Below are 17,698 nucleotides of genomic sequence, written 5' to 3'. Positions count from 1 at the left end.
CGGGCGTAGGCTGCAGTCGGGAGTCAAGGCGACGGGGCGGGACGGGGCCGGAGAGTGGCGGGAGGCGGCCGGGGCGGAGCCGGCGCCGGCGGGAGGGTCAGACCCGGAAGCAACCGGCCCGGGTTCCCCGCCTGCGTGGCGGCTGAGGAGGAGAAAGATGATCTCCAGATACACCCGGAAGTCGGCTCCGCAGAGCCTGGAGTTGTGAGTGCCTTCGCGCCGCCGCCGCCGCCTGCCCGCAGCCGGAGCTGGGCCTGCGGCCTGTGCTGTTCCCGGGGCGGAACGGGGGGCGGGGCACCCTGGAGGGCTCCGCCCTGACCTTCCGGGGGCGGGGGGCGGAGGAGCGTCCCATAGTCCCCGGGGCTCCTTGGCTGGCTGGGGCCTTGGAGATAAATTGTGCGCAGGCGCTTTTTAGAAATGCTTTGGTGAGGTTAGTCAGCTGATAGACCGGCATCCGGGTTGCACGTTGTTGTATTTCAGTCGGGGAAGAAAGCATGGTAATTGTAGATGTCCGGAGGGTCGAGGAAACCACGGTTGGGGGATCACTTTCTGTAAAATAGAGTTGTGCAAGTGCCGGGCATTGTTCAGGATGTAGGGCGTACAAATGCAAAGAATGAAATCATCTCTTCTTTCAAGAAGCCTACATTCTATTAGGGATCTAGATAAATATACAAAACTTACATAGAAAATAAGTAAATGCAAATATGCACAAAGGAACTAGCTGCTAAAAGAAACCGAGAAAGGTTTCACGCAGAAGACGATGCTTGCTTCTTAAGAATAAGAGAATAAGCAGTTAGGAGAGAATGCATTATGGCACATGAGACTGCCAAGTTTTGGGGGGGGGGATGTTTTTAATATTTCGCGGATATATGTCCAATTGAGCTTTTAATGAGTTGTTTTGCTCTATGGAAATTTTTTCCATTTCATTGACTTTTTTTTTAGTGAGTTTTTTTCTTTTTCCAATTCACAAATTCTACTTTCTTGAGAATTCATTAGCTTTTCCAATTAACAAACCCCACTTTCCTGGATATCTGTACGGAACAATGGGCTATAACTCTGTTAATCCTTTTTAATCACTTTTCTCGCGTCTTTTACAAAAAATCTATTTTTTGGATGTCTATATCACTTTTTTTCAAGGAAGTTATTAAAAACAATATGCCAGGGTAGCGCAGCGGATAGAGCCCCAGCCCTGAAGTCAAGAGGACCTGAGTTCAAATTTGCCCTCAGACACTTAACACTTCCTAGCTGTGTGACCCTCCCTAAGTCACTTAATCCCAATTGCTTCAGCAGAAAATAAATTAATTAAAAATTAAATAATATGCATAACTCAGACCCATTGCCTTTCCAAGAGATCACACCTTCCCAGGCTGGAAAGAAAAAGGAGTCTTTTGACTTGCCTAAAACAAGGCAGAGCATTGCTCGCACTTCAACAAGATTTCTGCCCTGCATATGTTAAGATCCTAGGATAATCTTTATAGCTGTAACTACTATACAGAAAAATTGAATCATTGATGCTTTCATCAACAAGCAAAGTATTTTACTGTTTCATGGAAAATGTACTATCTAAAAGGACTATTGCGGAGGAATTCCCAATAAATGCAAAAGACACCAAAGTGTTCTTGTTTGTTTGACATTATACCACTGATATCAACCCCAGAATAAAATACATAGTCACTCAGAAAAGTCTATCAAGCCACACAAGAAAAACTAAGCAAATGAATATATATATGTACATATCCACGCTCATACATATATACATGCATCTCATTATGAAATGCAATTGAGTTCACAATCCATTAATAGATATATTTTGCACAGACACTGCAGGTGAATAATTGTGTAGGTTCAATCAATAGAACAAGTGAGGATTGAATTTGGAAAATTATATAGTAGTTTCCATATTTCTAAGCTGTTCTCTGACACACACAACACAAAAAGAAAACCCCTTTCTAATATCAGAATCTTCCTTGTAATGCCATGAAGTTGTAAATCACTGAATGCCAGTTATTATGAAACTTAACAAAAGTAACATCTCTGTTTTAGAATCAAGAATTTAATGCTTAAAATCTGGCTAGCTATTTTTCAGTTCATGATAAAAAATAAGTGGTACTTGTTGAAAGAATTTAGATGCAAACTCATTCCTCAATGCTGAAAAAAAAAAAAAACTAAAAGTAAATTCTTTACTTACTGTGAGTTTGTAGCTTGCGCTTTCTATACAAAGGCTAATAATTCATAGGCACTATCAATGTGCCTTTGTCTGATTTAGGGAAGTAATTGTCTTAATTTTCCTGTTTTTCTCTTTTATTAAAAACCCAATGAAGAATCCCATCAGACTTTAAAATCTAGAATTTAACCTCCTCATTTATTATCCATACCATTTTATAGCAGATACCATAATCCTCTGAAGCATAATACATGGCTTTCTGATATTAAACCACAAGGTTTTGATAATTTGGATGCTTTGTAATAAGTTATTTTTAGATGGAGTCAACAAGCATGATTACCCCCCAAAGTTTGTTCATATGTAAATGAATGATTAATTTTAAATCATCAAATTCTTGAAAAATATCCTTTTTTCTTTTCAGCTAACATAATATTGTTTTACCTTTTTTAGGAGAGGAATTACCAAAAATGCTCTTAGTCATCATCCCCTTCCAGAGCAATTGGATGAAATTTCCCCTATCAATGACAGCCATGAAAAAGATTCAAGTTACCAGAGGTAAAAATGCTGGGTCTTTCATTTTCGTAGAACTTTTACAGATGACGGTTCTGTTAAGTTTGGAAGTTAGTAATATGATAAATTACATATATACTGTTTATAAAGAACTTTATAGTTTCAGAGTGCTTTGTATCTCATTTGATTTTTTTTACAAAACCATAAATTTTATTATATTGTTAAGTAGCTAAGTGTTCACTTTTTAAAAGTCTACATACATAAGGATGTGACTTTTCCTTTTTTATATTTAGTCTTTCTTTTCTTTTCTTATACATGAACAAAATTTTAAAATAATAGCTTTTTATTTTTCAAAATACATGCAATTTCCAACATTGGTCCTTGTAGAACCTTGTATTCCAAATTTTTATTCCCCACTCTTCTTTCCCTTCTCTTTTCCCCTAGATGGCAAGTAATCCAACATAGGTTAAATATGTGCAATTCTTCTAAACATAATTCCACATTTATCATGTTGCATAAAAAAAATCAGATCAGAAAGGCAAACAAGAATGAGGGGGAAAAAAGAATGAGCAAGCAATCAACAACAAAGGTGAAAATACTATGCTTTAGTCCACTTTCAGTCTTCATAGTTCTTTCTCTGGATGTAGATGGCTCTCTCTATTAGAAGTCTATTGGAATTGGCCTGAATCACCTCATTGTTGAAAAGAGCCAACTCTATCACAGTTGATCACCATATGATCATTTTTCTTTGTACAATGTTCACTTTACTTAGCTCATGTAAGCTTCTCCAGGCCTTTCTGAAATCAGCCTGCTGATCGTTTCTTATAGAACAATAATATTCCATAACATTCGTATGCCATAAGTTATTTAGCCATTCTCCAACTGATGAGCATCCACTCAGTTTCCAGTTTCTTGCCACTACAAAAAGGGCTGCCACAAACATTTTTGCACATATGGATCCTTTTCCAACTTTTTTATGATCTCTTTGGGATATAGGTACGACACTGCTGGATCAAAGGGTATGCACAGTTTGATAACTCTTTGGACAGAATCCCCAATTGCTTTCCAGAATGGTTGGATCAGTTCACAACTCCACCAACCATGTATTAGTGTCCCAGTTTTCCTACATCCCATTCCAACATTTATCTTTTCCTGTCATCTTGTCAATCTGAGAGGTGTGAAGTGATGCCTCAGAGTTGGCTTAATTTTCATTTCTCTAACCAATAGTGATTTAGAGCATTATTTCCTATGACTAGAAGTGGCTTTAATTTCTTCATCTGAAAATTGTCTGTTCATATCTTTTGACCATTTATCAATTGGATAATGGCTTGTATTCCTATAATTTTGAGATATATATTTTAGAAATGAGGCCTTTATCAGAAACCTTGAATGTAAAATTTTTTTCCCAGTTTTTTGCTTCTCTTTTAATCTGCATTGCTTTATTTGTACAAAACTTTTTAAATTTAATGTAATCAGAATTATCCATTTTGTATTTTATAATATTCTCTAGTTCTTCTTTGGCCATAAATTCCTTCCTTCTCTTACACTAATCTGAGAGATACACTATCCCTTGTTCTCCTAATTTGCTTAAAGTATCATCCTTAATGTCTAAATTATGAACCCATTTCGACCTTATTTTGATATAGGGATATTATAAAGTAGCTGTCATCAAAACTATTTGGTACTAAGAAACAGAGAGTGGATCAGTGGAATAGATTAGGTACAAATCGTCAATGATTATAGTAATCTAGTGTTTGATAAACCCAGAATCCTGTTTCTGTAGATAAAAATTCACTATTTGACAAAAATTGGGAAAATTAGAAAATAGTATGACAGAAACTAGGAATTAAGCAACACAAAAATTGGGAAAATTAGAAAATAGTATGACAGAAACTAGGCATTAAGCAACACAAAAATTGGGAAAATTAGAAAATAGTATGACAGAAACTAGGCATTAAGCAACAATTAATTGCATTAAGCAATTTTTGTCAAATAGTGAATTTTTATCCACAGAAACAGGATTCTGGGTTTATGAAACACTAGATTACTATAATCATTGACGATTGTGTACCTAACCTATTCCACTGATCCACTCTCTGTTTCTTAGTACCAAATAGTTTTGATGACAGCTACTTTATAATATAGTTTTCGGTCTAATACAACTAGCCCATCTTTGTTTGCATTTTTTTCCCATTAATTCCCTTGAAATTCTTGACCTTTTGTTCTTCCAGATGAACTTTATAATTTTTTCTAGCTCTGTAAAGTAATTTCTTGGCAGTTTAATTGGTATGGCACTGAATAAGTAGATTAAGTTAGATAGAATTGTCCTTTTTATTATATCAGGTCGGCACGTGATAGTCTTCCAATTGTTTAGATCTAACTTTATTTGTATGAAAAGTGTTTTGTAATTGTGTTCATAATGTTCCTGGCTTTATTTTGAATGTAGACTCCCAAATATTTTATATTATCTACAGTTATTTTAAATGGAATTTCTCTTTCTAGCTCTTGCTGCTGGACTTTGTTGCTACATATGATGACTTAATGTGGGTTTATTTTATATCCTGTAACTTTGCTAATTGTTCAATGTTTCTAATAATTTTTTTTAATTCCCTAGGATCCTCTAAGTATACCATCATATCATCTGCAAAAAATAGTCATGCTAAACTACATTGGTCATGTTGCAAAAGAAAATGCACACTAATACAAAAAAAAATTAAATAATGTGGAAAAAATACATTTTAATCTGCATTTCAACTCTTTCTTTTTCTGAAAAAGAAGATGGACATAATTTTTCACCATAAGTCTTAGGAAATTGTCTTGGTTCATTGTATTTCTGAAAATAGTTAAGTCATTCACAGCTAATGATTGTACAGTATTTGAACTTTGTTCAATTTTCTCTTGGTTCTGCTTATTTCACTTTATATCAGTTCATGTAAGTCTTCCCAGGTTTTTCTGAAAGCATCCTGATTTGTCATTTCTAATAGCACAATAGTATTCTGTCACAACCACATACCACTATTTATTCAGCTATTCCTCAACTGATAATAGCCTTTCAATTTTCAATGCTTTGTCACCATAAAAAAAAATCTATGAATATTTTTGTATGTACAGCTTCTTTTCCTTTCTAAAAAATTCTCTTTGAAATGCAAATTAAGACAACTCTGAAATACCACTACACATCTCAGATAGTCTAGGATGACAGGAAAAGATAATGCTAAATGTTGGAGGGGATGTAGGAAAACCGGGACACTGATGCATTGTTGGTCAAATTGTGAATACATCCAGTCATTCTGGAGAGTGATTTGGAACAATGCTCAAAAAATTATCAAACTGTGCATACCCTTTGATCCAGCAATTTACTACTGGGCTTATATCCCAAAGAGATCTTAAAGAAGGGAAAGGGACCTGTATTTGCAAAAATGTTTGTGGCAACACTCTTTGTAGTGGCCAAAAACTGGAAACTGAGTGGATGTCCATCAACTGGAGAATGGCTGAATAAATTGTGGTATATGAGTGTTATGGAATATTATTGTTCTGTAAGAAATGACCGTCAGGAGGATTTCAGAAAGGCCTGGAGACTTACATAAACTGATGATGAGTGAAATGAGCAGGACCAGAAGATCATTACATACTTCAACAACAATCCTGTATGATGATCAATTCTGATGGACGTGGCTCTCTTCAACAATAAGATGAACCAAATCAGTTCCATTTGTTCAATAATGAATAGAATCAGCTATATCCAGCGAAAAAACTCTGGGAAATGAGTATGAACCACTACATAGCATTTCCAGTTCCTCTGTTTTTGTCCGCTTGCATTTTTGATTTCCTTCACAGGTTAATTGTACATTATTTCAAAGTCCAATTCTTCTTGTGCAGCAAAATAACTGTGTGAATATGTATACATATATTGTATTTAACAAAAACTTTAACATATTTAACATGTATTGATCTACCTGCCATCTGGAGGAAGGTGTGGGGGGAAGGAAGGGAAAAATTGAAACAAAAGGTTTGGCAATTGTCAATGCTAAAAAAAATTACCCATGCATATATTTCTTGTAAATAGAAAACTATATTAAAAAGAAAAAAAATTATCTTTGGAATATAGATCTAGTAGTATTGTTGGATCAAAGGTGTGCACGGTTTTTAAGCCCTTTGGATAGAGCTCCAAATTGCTCTTCAGAATAGTTGGATAAGTTCACAACTCTACTAACAATGTATTAGTGTCCCAATTTTCCCACATTCCCTCTAACATTTGTCATTTTCCTTTTCGTCATATTCGCCAGTGTGATAGATTTGAGATGGTACCCCAGAGTTTTTAAAATTTGTAGTCTTTCTATTCAACATTGATTTAAAGCATGTTTTCATATATCTAGAAATAGCTTTGATTTCTATGTCTGAAAATTGCCTGTTCATATATTTTAACCATTTATCAACTGGGAAATGGCTTACATTTTTGTAAATTTGACTCAATTCTCTATATATTTGAAAAATGAAGCCTTAATTAGACATATACAGTGTAAATTTTTCCCCATTTGCTTTCCTTTTAATCTTGGCTGCATTGGTTTTGTTTATGCAAAATTGCTCTGTTTTACATTTTGTTATCCTCTCTATCACATTTGATCAAAAAATTCTTCTCTTGCCCACAAATCTAATAGGTGGTGAAATTTCTTTGATCTTCTAATTTGTTTATGATATTACCCTTTATGTCTAAATCACATACCCATTTTGAGTTTATTTTGGGTATATACTTTAAAATATTGGTCTCTTCTTAATTTTTGCCAAACTCCTTTCCAGTTTTCCTAGAAATTTTTGTCAATAGCAAGTTATTGTTGCAAAATCTTGTATCTTTGGGTTTGTTAAATACTAGATTACTGTGTTAATTTACCATTCATTACTGCCTTGAGATATAGTTTAAGATCTGGTACTTTAAAGTCATCTTTCTTAACAGTTTTTTTTCATTGATTCCCTTGATAGTTTTAACTTGTTGGATTTCCAGATGAATTTTGTAATATGATTTTAGATCATAGAGATAATTTTTTGCTAATTTGATTGGTATGGCACTGTATAAGTAAGTTAATTTGGTTAGAATTATCATTTTTATTATATTGACCCAACTTACAAACGAGCAATTAAATTTTTTCCAATTGTGTAGCTTTGATTTTATTTGTATTAAGTGTTGCTGAGTTGGTCCAAGCTAATAGATATCTAAGTATTTTATATTGTCTCCAGTTATTTTAAATAGAATTTCTTTATCTCTTACTGCTAGACTGTGTTAGTAATATATAGAAATGCCTTTTTAATCCTGATTTTATATCCTGCAACTTTGCTGGAGTTGTTAACTATTTCATCAAGGTTTTTAGTTGATTGTCTCTATATACCATCATATCATCTCCAAAGAATGATAGTTTTCGAGTGGCTGCCCATCAGTTGGAGAATGGTTGGGTAAATTGTGGTATATGAATGTTATGGAATATTATTGTTCTATAAGAAATGATCAGCAGGATGATTTCAGAGAGGCCTGGAGACTTACATGAACTGATGCTAAGTGAAGTAAGTAGAACCAAGAGAGCACTGTCCATAGCAACAACAAGAATATACAATGATCAACTCTGATGGATATGGCTCTTTTCAAAAATGAGGTAATTCAGGCCAATTCCAATAGACTTGTGATGAAGAGAGCCATCTGCACCCAGAAAGAAGACTAGAGGAATTGAATATGGATCACAATGTAGTATTTTCACCTTTTTTGTTATTTGTTTGTTTTTTGTTTTCTTTCTCATTTTTTCTTTTTCTTTTTCTTGTATATCATGATAATTGTTGAAATATGTATAGAAGAATTACACATGTTCATATATTGGATTACTTGCTGTCTAGGGAGGGGGTAAGGGAAAGGAAAGGAACACAAGCTTTTTTGTTTTTTGATTTAAGCTGTTTGTTTTCAAAACATATGCATATAAATATTTCTACAGTTATCATGGTTTGGTATATATTTTGAAAATAAAAGGCTATTATAAAAAAAAAGAACAATAAGTTTTGTTTTCTCATTGCCTGTTCTAATTCCTTCAATTTCAAGTAGGTAATGAAAATATTATTACAACCATCTTACTCGAAATTGAGGCTTTTGCCTGGAAGTTCACTGGGGTTTTTACCAGTAATTTATTTTTTTTAATTTATTTTTTTTTCAATCAATTAAAATCAGTTTCCCCCTCTACTGAGAAAGCAATAAAGGAAAGCTCCTTTTATAAATGTGCATAATTGAACAAAAACAAATTCTCACATTTAAGGACACATTTATGTCCCCCTAAAATGTCTTAATTTCATTCTGAATCCACTTCTCCATCCAAAAGAGGGTAGCACATTTCATCTTGCATCCTCTGGAAATATGACTTGCCATTGCATATATCAGGGTTTAATATTGTTATATAAATTGTTCCCCTAGTACTGGTTACTTCACTGCTTCAATTCATACAAGTCTCCCCAAGTTTCTCTGAAACTATTTCTTTCATCTTTTCTTATAGCACAATAGTATTCTATCACATTCATAGACACATATTTGTTCTGCCATTCCCCACTTGGTGGAGAATATATCCTTAGCTTCTAGTTCTTTTAGTCACCACAAAAGAATAACTGCTCTAAAGATTTTTGTATATATGGGACCTTTTCCTTTTTCTTTGATTTCATAATGGTATTTATGGTTTTTTTCCAAAAAGCCTTTTTTCTAAAGTTGAGGCTTTTTTTCATTTACCTCTATTTTTAGTATCATCAACTTCACTTACTTGGTGCTTGGTAGTTGTAAGCAGTGTGCATATTGGGAATGTTAATACATTTTTAAGTAATATTACCCAGGAGACTGTGATCTGAGAGAGGCCACTGAATAGTTTTTCTGAAATTTCATTCATTTTCCAGAATATATGTGACTATTTTAAATTGTTGCATTAATTCCTCAGGCTCTTATGTGCTCAGGATAAAATTATTTTATTCTAAATGTTAAAAAAAAAAAAGTGAGAATATTTAGAGTTCATGAGCTTATGCAGTTGTATTATTTGAAAATGAAGATATTAATAACATTTTATATTAATGAGTTTCACTTATATACTGTGTTATTGTGGCATTATAATTATATTCAGTGCTGGTTGTCATGGCACTCTTAAAGTGCCCTTTAACCATGCAAATTGTACATTTTAGAAATTTTCTATTCTTCCTCTGGGAGTACATTTGTATATACATTTCTGAAGTTTATTTTGCAAAAGCATGAAGATGTCTCAGAATTTTTTTTCCTTTCTCAAATTGTGAATTTAGTGAATCTGACATTACACAAGAATCACCTTTTACATCAGCCGATACTGGCAACTCACCATTTGCCTTTCGAAGTTACGCGGGCACGGGAATCTCCACTGAAGGCAGCTCAGACTTCTCCTGGGGATATGGTGTGAGTTCACATATCATCAGTCTGCTAGAATAATTTAGAGGGTAGGATCTAAAACTGAAAGACAGAATTGACCAGCCTTCCTCCCACATTTCTTGATGTACTGCTACATTAAAATATACTATCATATAATTGTGCTTCAGGACCTAGTATCCTTAATTGTTATCTATTGTCATTTAAGAAATTTAGCATTACCCTTTTACAGATCTGGAGGTTGAGTGACAGACTCAAGCTGAATTGATAATTAATTTATGAAATTATGAAATGGGGCAGGCACTCCCTGTTCTTTGGTACTTCCTGAGAAAGCCCACAATGGCAGAAGGAAGGCAGGAAGTGGGGCTGCAATTATGCTTTAACAAGGCACAGAGAGTACAGAGACAAATAGAGAGAGGATTACAAAGGCAGATGGTATGAGGATGGAATGGGAGGATGAAGGGAAACAAGTAGTGTGGGGAAAAGGATGGGGAGGAGGAAGAGAGAGAATATTACTCTTGTAACCATGGATTTGACTTAGGAGACTAGGCAATGTGGTTCCAATGGAGATAGAAAAGTGTGGGAGTGGGAGTGGGAGTGAGGGGAGAAGAGCACCCAGATGGCTTCCCCAATTCAGCACATATTATCAGGATGGGAATTTTTCTACTATATGATACAGTTTGTAATTTATGTTCCTTTGGTATTTGGGGCAGTTTGTAATCTTACTATTTATAAACTTACTCTATAGAATAGAAGGGGGTAGAATGGTCAGAGAGACTGGGACAAGATATGGTTTTAACACAAAGCTGAGCAGTTGGGGCCCCATTACAGAATCATAGAATTTCAGAGTTGGAAGGAACCTTAGTGTCCATCTTTGCCAAACCATACCTCTTAGAGCATCCCCATCACAGTATACTCAGCAAGTGCTCATCTAGCCTTTTCCCAGAGACCTCTGGTAAAAGCGAATCCACAACCTCCTATTTCCTGTTAGCTCTGATTACTGGGAAGTTTTTCCTTACATCTAGTCAGCATTTGAAATCTCTATCCCTTGCTCTTACTTCTGCCCTTCAAGCCTTGCTTCTTTTCCTCAGGACAGCCTTTCAGACTCTTAAAGACAGCTGTGATGTGTCCCTGCATTGTCTCTTCTCCTGGTCCTGTTTAAAACCCTCCAAGTCCTTCGACAATCCCCAAATTATAAGTATTCAAGTCCTTGCACTTCTATTTTTACCCTCCTGTGGATATTCTCTTGCTTATCAATGTTTTTCCCAAGTTACTGTGCCTGGAACTGAATATAGTACTCCCAATGTGGTCGGCAAATTAATAAAAATTTGATAGCTACAAATTGTTCTTCCTATTGCATTATATTGCTTTGTTTTCTTTTAGTCATCAAGGCCAATTCAGTCTGATAGGTTTAATTCTTCTCCTGGCTGAATAAGAGGTGAATGACTTTCTGTTGAGTAGTAAGAGTGCTCTGACAGAAATTTAGCTCTACTGTTTTGATACAATATTAGATTTAGAAGAGACTTATCTAGTCCAAACTATATTTGATCAGAAATTTCTTCTATTATACCCTTACCATCTGGCCATTCAAATTCTGAAGACCTTCAGGGAAAAGAGTCAATTTCTAAAGCAGCTCATTCCACTTTTAGATAGTTCCAATTAGGCTTAATATAACTTTTATCTTTGATAAATTTGGTTTATCTTTAAAAGGATTCCTTTAATCCTGCCCCCAGGATCAAGCAGAATAAGTCTATTCCATGTTCTTGAGAATAGTTAGTAACCTAAATCTCTTCAGGCCAATTATCCCTGGTTCCTTAAATTGCTTTTTTTTTATAGTGTGATCTCTAGTCTCCTCCCCATCTTGGTTGCCTGTTTCTGAATGTGTTCCAACATGTAAAATGCTATGCCCAGAAGTAAATATATTAGTCAAGATGCACCAGGTCAAAGAACAGTGGGACCCACACCTCTCTCATTTTGAACACTTTATCTTTCTTGACTACCATGTTTCTTTTTTTTTTTTCATCGAGTATGGGGAACACTAAATGTTTAGACCTTTTTCAAACAAATTGCTGTCTAACCCTACCTTCCCCATCTGATCCTTGTAATGTGCCTTTTTTTTTAATCCAAGGGTAGAATTCTATTAATATTTATCCTCTTAAAATATTTTATTAGATTTGGTCTATCATTTGGCTCAACTAAGTACATTTAGATCCTGACTCTCATCCAATCTGTTATTTATGCCCCAGTTTCTTAAACTGTGGCTTGCAAACTCATATGGTACCTTGTAACTGAATGTGAGAACCATGAAATTATGATTTATTATCAGTAAATGTTTGATTTGTATAGCTATTTCATATACTTATATATCTAGGGTCATGTAAAAATTTCTCTAGCAAAAAAGGGGTTGCGAGTAGAAAAAAGTTTAAGAAGCCCTATTTATACTACGAGTTTCTATAATATGCAAATTTGATAAGCATGCCATCTATACATCTTTGTCTAAGTCATTAATAAAAACATTAATTAGTTTGGTACTTAGGAAAAATCCCTGATTTACTATACTAGAGATGATGACCTATTAATGATATTATGAGAAATTTTAACAAATGCTAGCTGAAATCTCATTATATCAGGTATATAATAGTCCCTTTATCTCCTAATTAATAAGTTTTAAAAGAAGGAAATCAGGCTGTTCTGCCATTACCTATTTTTTAATGAAGGCTGGCTCTTGGTGATCATCTTTTTCTAGATGTTAACAAACCAAATCTTTAACAATGTGTTGTAGAATTTGGCCTGAAATTAAAGCCAAGATAATGGACTTAAAAGTTTCAGACATGTCCTCTTCCCCTTTAAAAAATAATTAGTACATCATTTTCCTTTTTCTGATCCTGCTAACAGATCCTCCAACTCTTTATGATTTGTCAGACTTAATGACAGTAGTCACAGCCACAAGTTCTTTTAATACCCTGGAGTGTCATTCATCTAGAATAAGCATTTGAATACATGAAGGGCACATAGTTGATCATTTATTATTTTCTCACATCTTGGGTTTTATCTCCCTGTTAACCATTTTTATTCTTATCTTTCCCAGTTCAAAGACCATTCTCCATAACAAAGAAAATAAAAAATAAAGTAAAAGTTGAGTAGTTATGCTTCTCTCCATCATTCAGTAAATTATCCAATTCACCCTCTTCTGGCATATTTTATTTTCCTCTAGTATAGTACCTAAAGTACATAGTAAATAAAGTTTAATAAAATTTAAATTTGAAGAGTTTTTCCTTGTAGGCACCTAGGTAGTACAGTGGATAGGGTCAAATCTAGAAAACTTCCTGAGTTCAAGTCTTGCTTCTGACACTAGTCATTTAACCTTGTTTGCTTCAGTTTCCTCATCTGTAAAATGATCTGGAGAAGGAAATGGCAAATCCCTCTAGTATCTCTGCCAAGAAAATCCCAAATGGGGTCACAGAGTTAGATACGACTGAAATAACTGAACCACAAAAGTTTTCTATATGTGTAGCCATGGTGTAGGTAGAATTATATGTTCTTTCCTTATGTTTATTTCCATTTGAAGGTTAAAATTTGAAATATGAATAAGTTTTTTTGGATGCCCCAGTGTTATTACAACATTAGAAATTATTTGAATAATTTATATATATACTGAAACCTTCAAATAATTTAACTTGCCCCATGGAAACTTGATAGCTTTTCTAATTGAAAAAATATTTAAATAACTTGAAAAGCTTTTTATGAATTTAATAGATCATAGACCTATCTGGAAATGAATTTTTTTGGATATTTATTTTTAGGAACTTGACCGAAATGCCACAGAAAAAGTACAGTTGTTGTTCACAGTCATTGATGAACTTTTATATGAGCAAAAGTCGAGCATCCATACAAAGGGTCTGCAAGAAGAGTGCCAACAATGGACGTCTACCTTTCCTCACCTCAGGTACTAGGGGGAGACAGCAGAATCTGATAGACATCTTATCCTAAAAACAGAAAATTACATTAAGGGGCGGCTAGATGGCACAGTGGATAGAGCACTGGCCCTGGAGTCAGCAGAATCTGAATTCAAATCCAGATTTGTGACACTTAATATTTCCTAACTCTATGATCCTGACCACAGCACTTAACCCCAGTTGCCTCTCAAAAAAAAAAAAAAGAAAGAAAGAAAGTGAAAACTACATTAACAAAAAATTCTTGTATTTTGATACCTGAGTGGGATTATGATATGTGAACTTGGATCAATTACTTTTCTTTTTCTTTAATTTGAAGGATTCTGGGAAAGCAGATAGTTACTTCTTGTGAAGGTTATGGATTGTATCCTAGGTCTCCATCAGTGATTTCAGCCTCACATGAAACAACATTGAACCAAGAAAAAGAATCTACTGTGTAAGTAGTAGAAATTTTTACTTGTGGTGAAACATGAAGATATTTATCCCTATCGTCTACTATTAAGTAGCAATGGTTAGCTCGTTAAGTTTTATTATAGTGAACCTCATGAGATTATCCATATTGTTTAGTTCTATTAGAATTTTGTTCTATTTAATATTGTGTTAGTGAGCTGGCATCATCTATAAAAAAGCCACTTTTGTTATGCAGAGATTGTTTACATAAAAGTTATATTAAATTTGTTTTTTGGGTGCTTTCAAAGAAAGCATTAATTTTTTTTTAAATTATAGCTTTTTAGTTTCAAAATATATACATGGATAATTTTTGACATTTACCCCTATAAAATCCTTCCTTCCCCCCTTTCCCAGTCAGCAAGTGATATGTGTTAAATATGTGTAATTTTCTATACATATTTCCACAAATATCAAAAATATTATTTTGTTATAAAAAAAATCTTAAACCTTAACTTTTAAGGAATTTTCCAGCTGAAGGCTATCACCTGTTGACCAAAAGTAGCCTCAGTCTATCAAGTATTGTAAATGTGGAAATATGCTACATTTTGGTAGCTATGAATGTGATGGCAGAGGATTTCTAGGTAAAGAGGAAAGAGAAAAGAGATTTTCTTTTTGCACAAGATTTATGATTTCATATAGGTAGGGGACCAGTCAAAACCTATTTTGCAACCTGCAATCTTAAAGCATTGTGTGTCATGGCATATGAATCAAGTCAGGAAGTGGCAGGAATCAAGTCAAGAACCATAGCTGACATTCTGACTGTATGATTCTGGAGCAAAACACTTGTTAGTATCCCAGGAGAGGGAACTGACAAAAACAGCAAAGCTGAAAGCATTCAGAGTTGGTAATGTTGAGAAAACAAATAATTTTTTTACATTGTTGTTGCAACAGAAGAATGGGACAAATGGAGCAACGTAGCAGTATAAAATGAGAACACCCAATCCAGTCATATTCTCAGATCTGCCAATTCTATTATACATCTTCTATCCAAAGCTATTAGTAAATAATACCCTATTTACTAAGGAAATAAGACATTATTTGCACAAAAGTAGTCATAGTTGCTTTATACATAATTATGAAAAATTGAAAACAAACAGCTTCAGTGGAATGGTTAAATAAATTTATTTTGGCAGATCCATTCTATCATAGATGTGACCTTTCTTCTACCACTGCAGATCACAGTTTTTAGCAATTTCTCACTGTCCAGTGCAATTGTTCTTGATACTCTTTTTAATGTTAGAATATTATGGTGCTGCAAAAACAATGGATCTAAAGGGCCACTAAATATAGAAGAGTGGACCAATAAGAAATGAGTCAGAACAAGGTTAACATATAATACTTCAGATAGCAGTAATTTCCTTTGCCTATGAAGTTTGCCCTGAGAAGTAGTAGATGGTCTTTCAAAATTATTATGTCTAAAAAATTCATCATCCTGTAGCCAGCTTAGTAATGAGTCTCACCAGTCTTGGCCGGGTTGCTCTTTGGAGGACAGATATACAGGCTATCAGTAGGCTTTTGTGAGGCTACCAGAGATTTTATACCACCCTCACAGTCTTCAAGGATGCAGGGTCACCCCTGTGCCATGATGAAGCATCATAGTAGGATTTAAATAGGGCTATATTGGTTGTGATCACATTTAAAATATGTAAATAGTTAAATTTTAGGGATTTGATTCATATTTGGTTTAATTATTGATATTTGTTGAATGTCGAGTTATAATAAAACATTTTTAGAAAGGTAAATAAAGGTACTCTTTCACCAATGAAATGAATGATGATTAAAAATGTAAGGTACATCAATCAAATTTGCCATAGTAAACAAAAATCATAAAATCCATTGATCACAGGGAAATGAGAGAATCAAATATGTGTTAATTTTTAAGTTATACTGTAAATTGATGTAGTTTTTAAAGAAAGATTTTAATTCATTTCAGTATTTTGATGGGTCTCATTGATGTGACTGTTCTTTCTATAGCCCAACTATGCTTTTTCATTTTATGTGATTCTTTTCTATGTTCTTTTACAAATACTCCAGGTATGACCTACTTAGTGCACTGGAAGATTTCTTCAAAGTCTTTTACTGTTTCCTCAATGTCCGTTCTCATACTGCCCATCTTTTTTTCCTTTATGCTTTTCTACATTCTAATCATTCCAATTTGCCAAACATTTACCATGTTCCAGGTACTGTGCCAGATGTGGAGATTAATACCCTTCAAAAAAATTAGTCCTTGCCTCCAAGGAATTTATATCCTACTTGAGGAAATGTATACATATAAGTATTATGTATTTACTCACCTATATCCAGGTGACTGAATATTAAGTAATTTGTGGGACAGAAATGAGAAGAATTAATTGGAATCAAGAAAGACTCTTTTTAGGAAGTGGTGCTTTAATTGAGTCTTAAAGAGTTCTAATAATTCCAAGAGATGAAGAAGAGGAGGCGTGTATCATCCTGTACAAGTGAGGCACAAGATGGACAGTTATACATAGGAAAAAGCAAATAAACCAGTTAAGTAGCAAGATGTAATCATTGAAGATTTTCAAGAATTGATTTAGTCTATTCCCTGTTTGGTGGAATGCCCTTTCACTAGCAATTAACTAGTAATCAAAGTGCATTTATTAAGCACTTAATAGCAGCCTTACACTGGGGTCAGCATTGGGGATACAAATACAAAAATTAAATTATCCATTCCTTCGAGGAGCATGCATTACATCACAGTACACAACATGTATGTATAATTACAATGGCTAGACTTTCTGTGGCATTTTAAAGCTTGCAAAGCATTTTATGAATATATGTCAGTGTACATTATATTATATATCATGAAATAATTTAGGGAGAGAAGTAATAATAAGAACCCAGGTGGCCAGGAAAGCCCTTCCAGGAGATGGTCTTTGTGCTAAACTTTGAAGCAAGCTGGGGATTTTAAGATGAGTTGGAATTTGTTGAGAAACAGTAAGATCAGTTTAGACTGGACTAAAGAGTAATGAAGGTGTGTAATATTCTTCTCTAAAATATAATGTTCTCCAGGAGCAGGTTTCTTTTCAGTTCAATAATTACCTTAAATACAGCCAGGAATTAAGTCCAAATCCTTTCTTTTTCCTTCAAAGTCTTGTCTTTTTTCCTGGGACTTGGTTAGTTTTTCTGGAGGCTTTCTGTAGTCTTGATTCTGAGAGCTTAAGCTGACTTCTCTGGCTTGTGAATCTCCTCGACTGAATC

General features: G+C 34.3%; 1 protein-coding gene across 4 annotated transcripts in view; it reads left to right on the top strand.

Moving 5' to 3' along the window:
* Positions 1-48: 48 nt before the first annotated feature.
* FAM149B1 (family with sequence similarity 149 member B1) overlaps positions 49-17,698 on the top strand; it is a 45,852-nt gene continuing 28,202 nt past the window's right edge. For all 4 annotated transcript variants that reach the window (XM_051982163.1, XM_051982162.1, XM_051982161.1 and 1 more), the window contains exons 1-5: positions 49-204; positions 2,615-2,719; positions 9,977-10,106; positions 13,880-14,022; positions 14,349-14,465. In XM_051982163.1, the coding sequence (XP_051838123.1) occupies positions 158-204; positions 2,615-2,719; positions 9,977-10,106; positions 13,880-14,022; positions 14,349-14,465 (542 nt within the window). In that variant the 5' untranslated portion in view covers positions 49-157. The remainder of the gene's footprint in view (positions 205-2,614; positions 2,720-9,976; positions 10,107-13,879; positions 14,023-14,348; positions 14,466-17,698) is intronic.

This window comes from Antechinus flavipes, chromosome 2 (genome assembly GCF_016432865.1).
Source record: "Antechinus flavipes isolate AdamAnt ecotype Samford, QLD, Australia chromosome 2, AdamAnt_v2, whole genome shotgun sequence".
NCBI classification, from domain to species: domain Eukaryota; kingdom Metazoa; phylum Chordata; class Mammalia; order Dasyuromorphia; family Dasyuridae; genus Antechinus; species Antechinus flavipes.
Note: the sequence above shows the minus strand (reverse complement) of the source record. Positions and strands in the feature narration are given on the sequence as shown.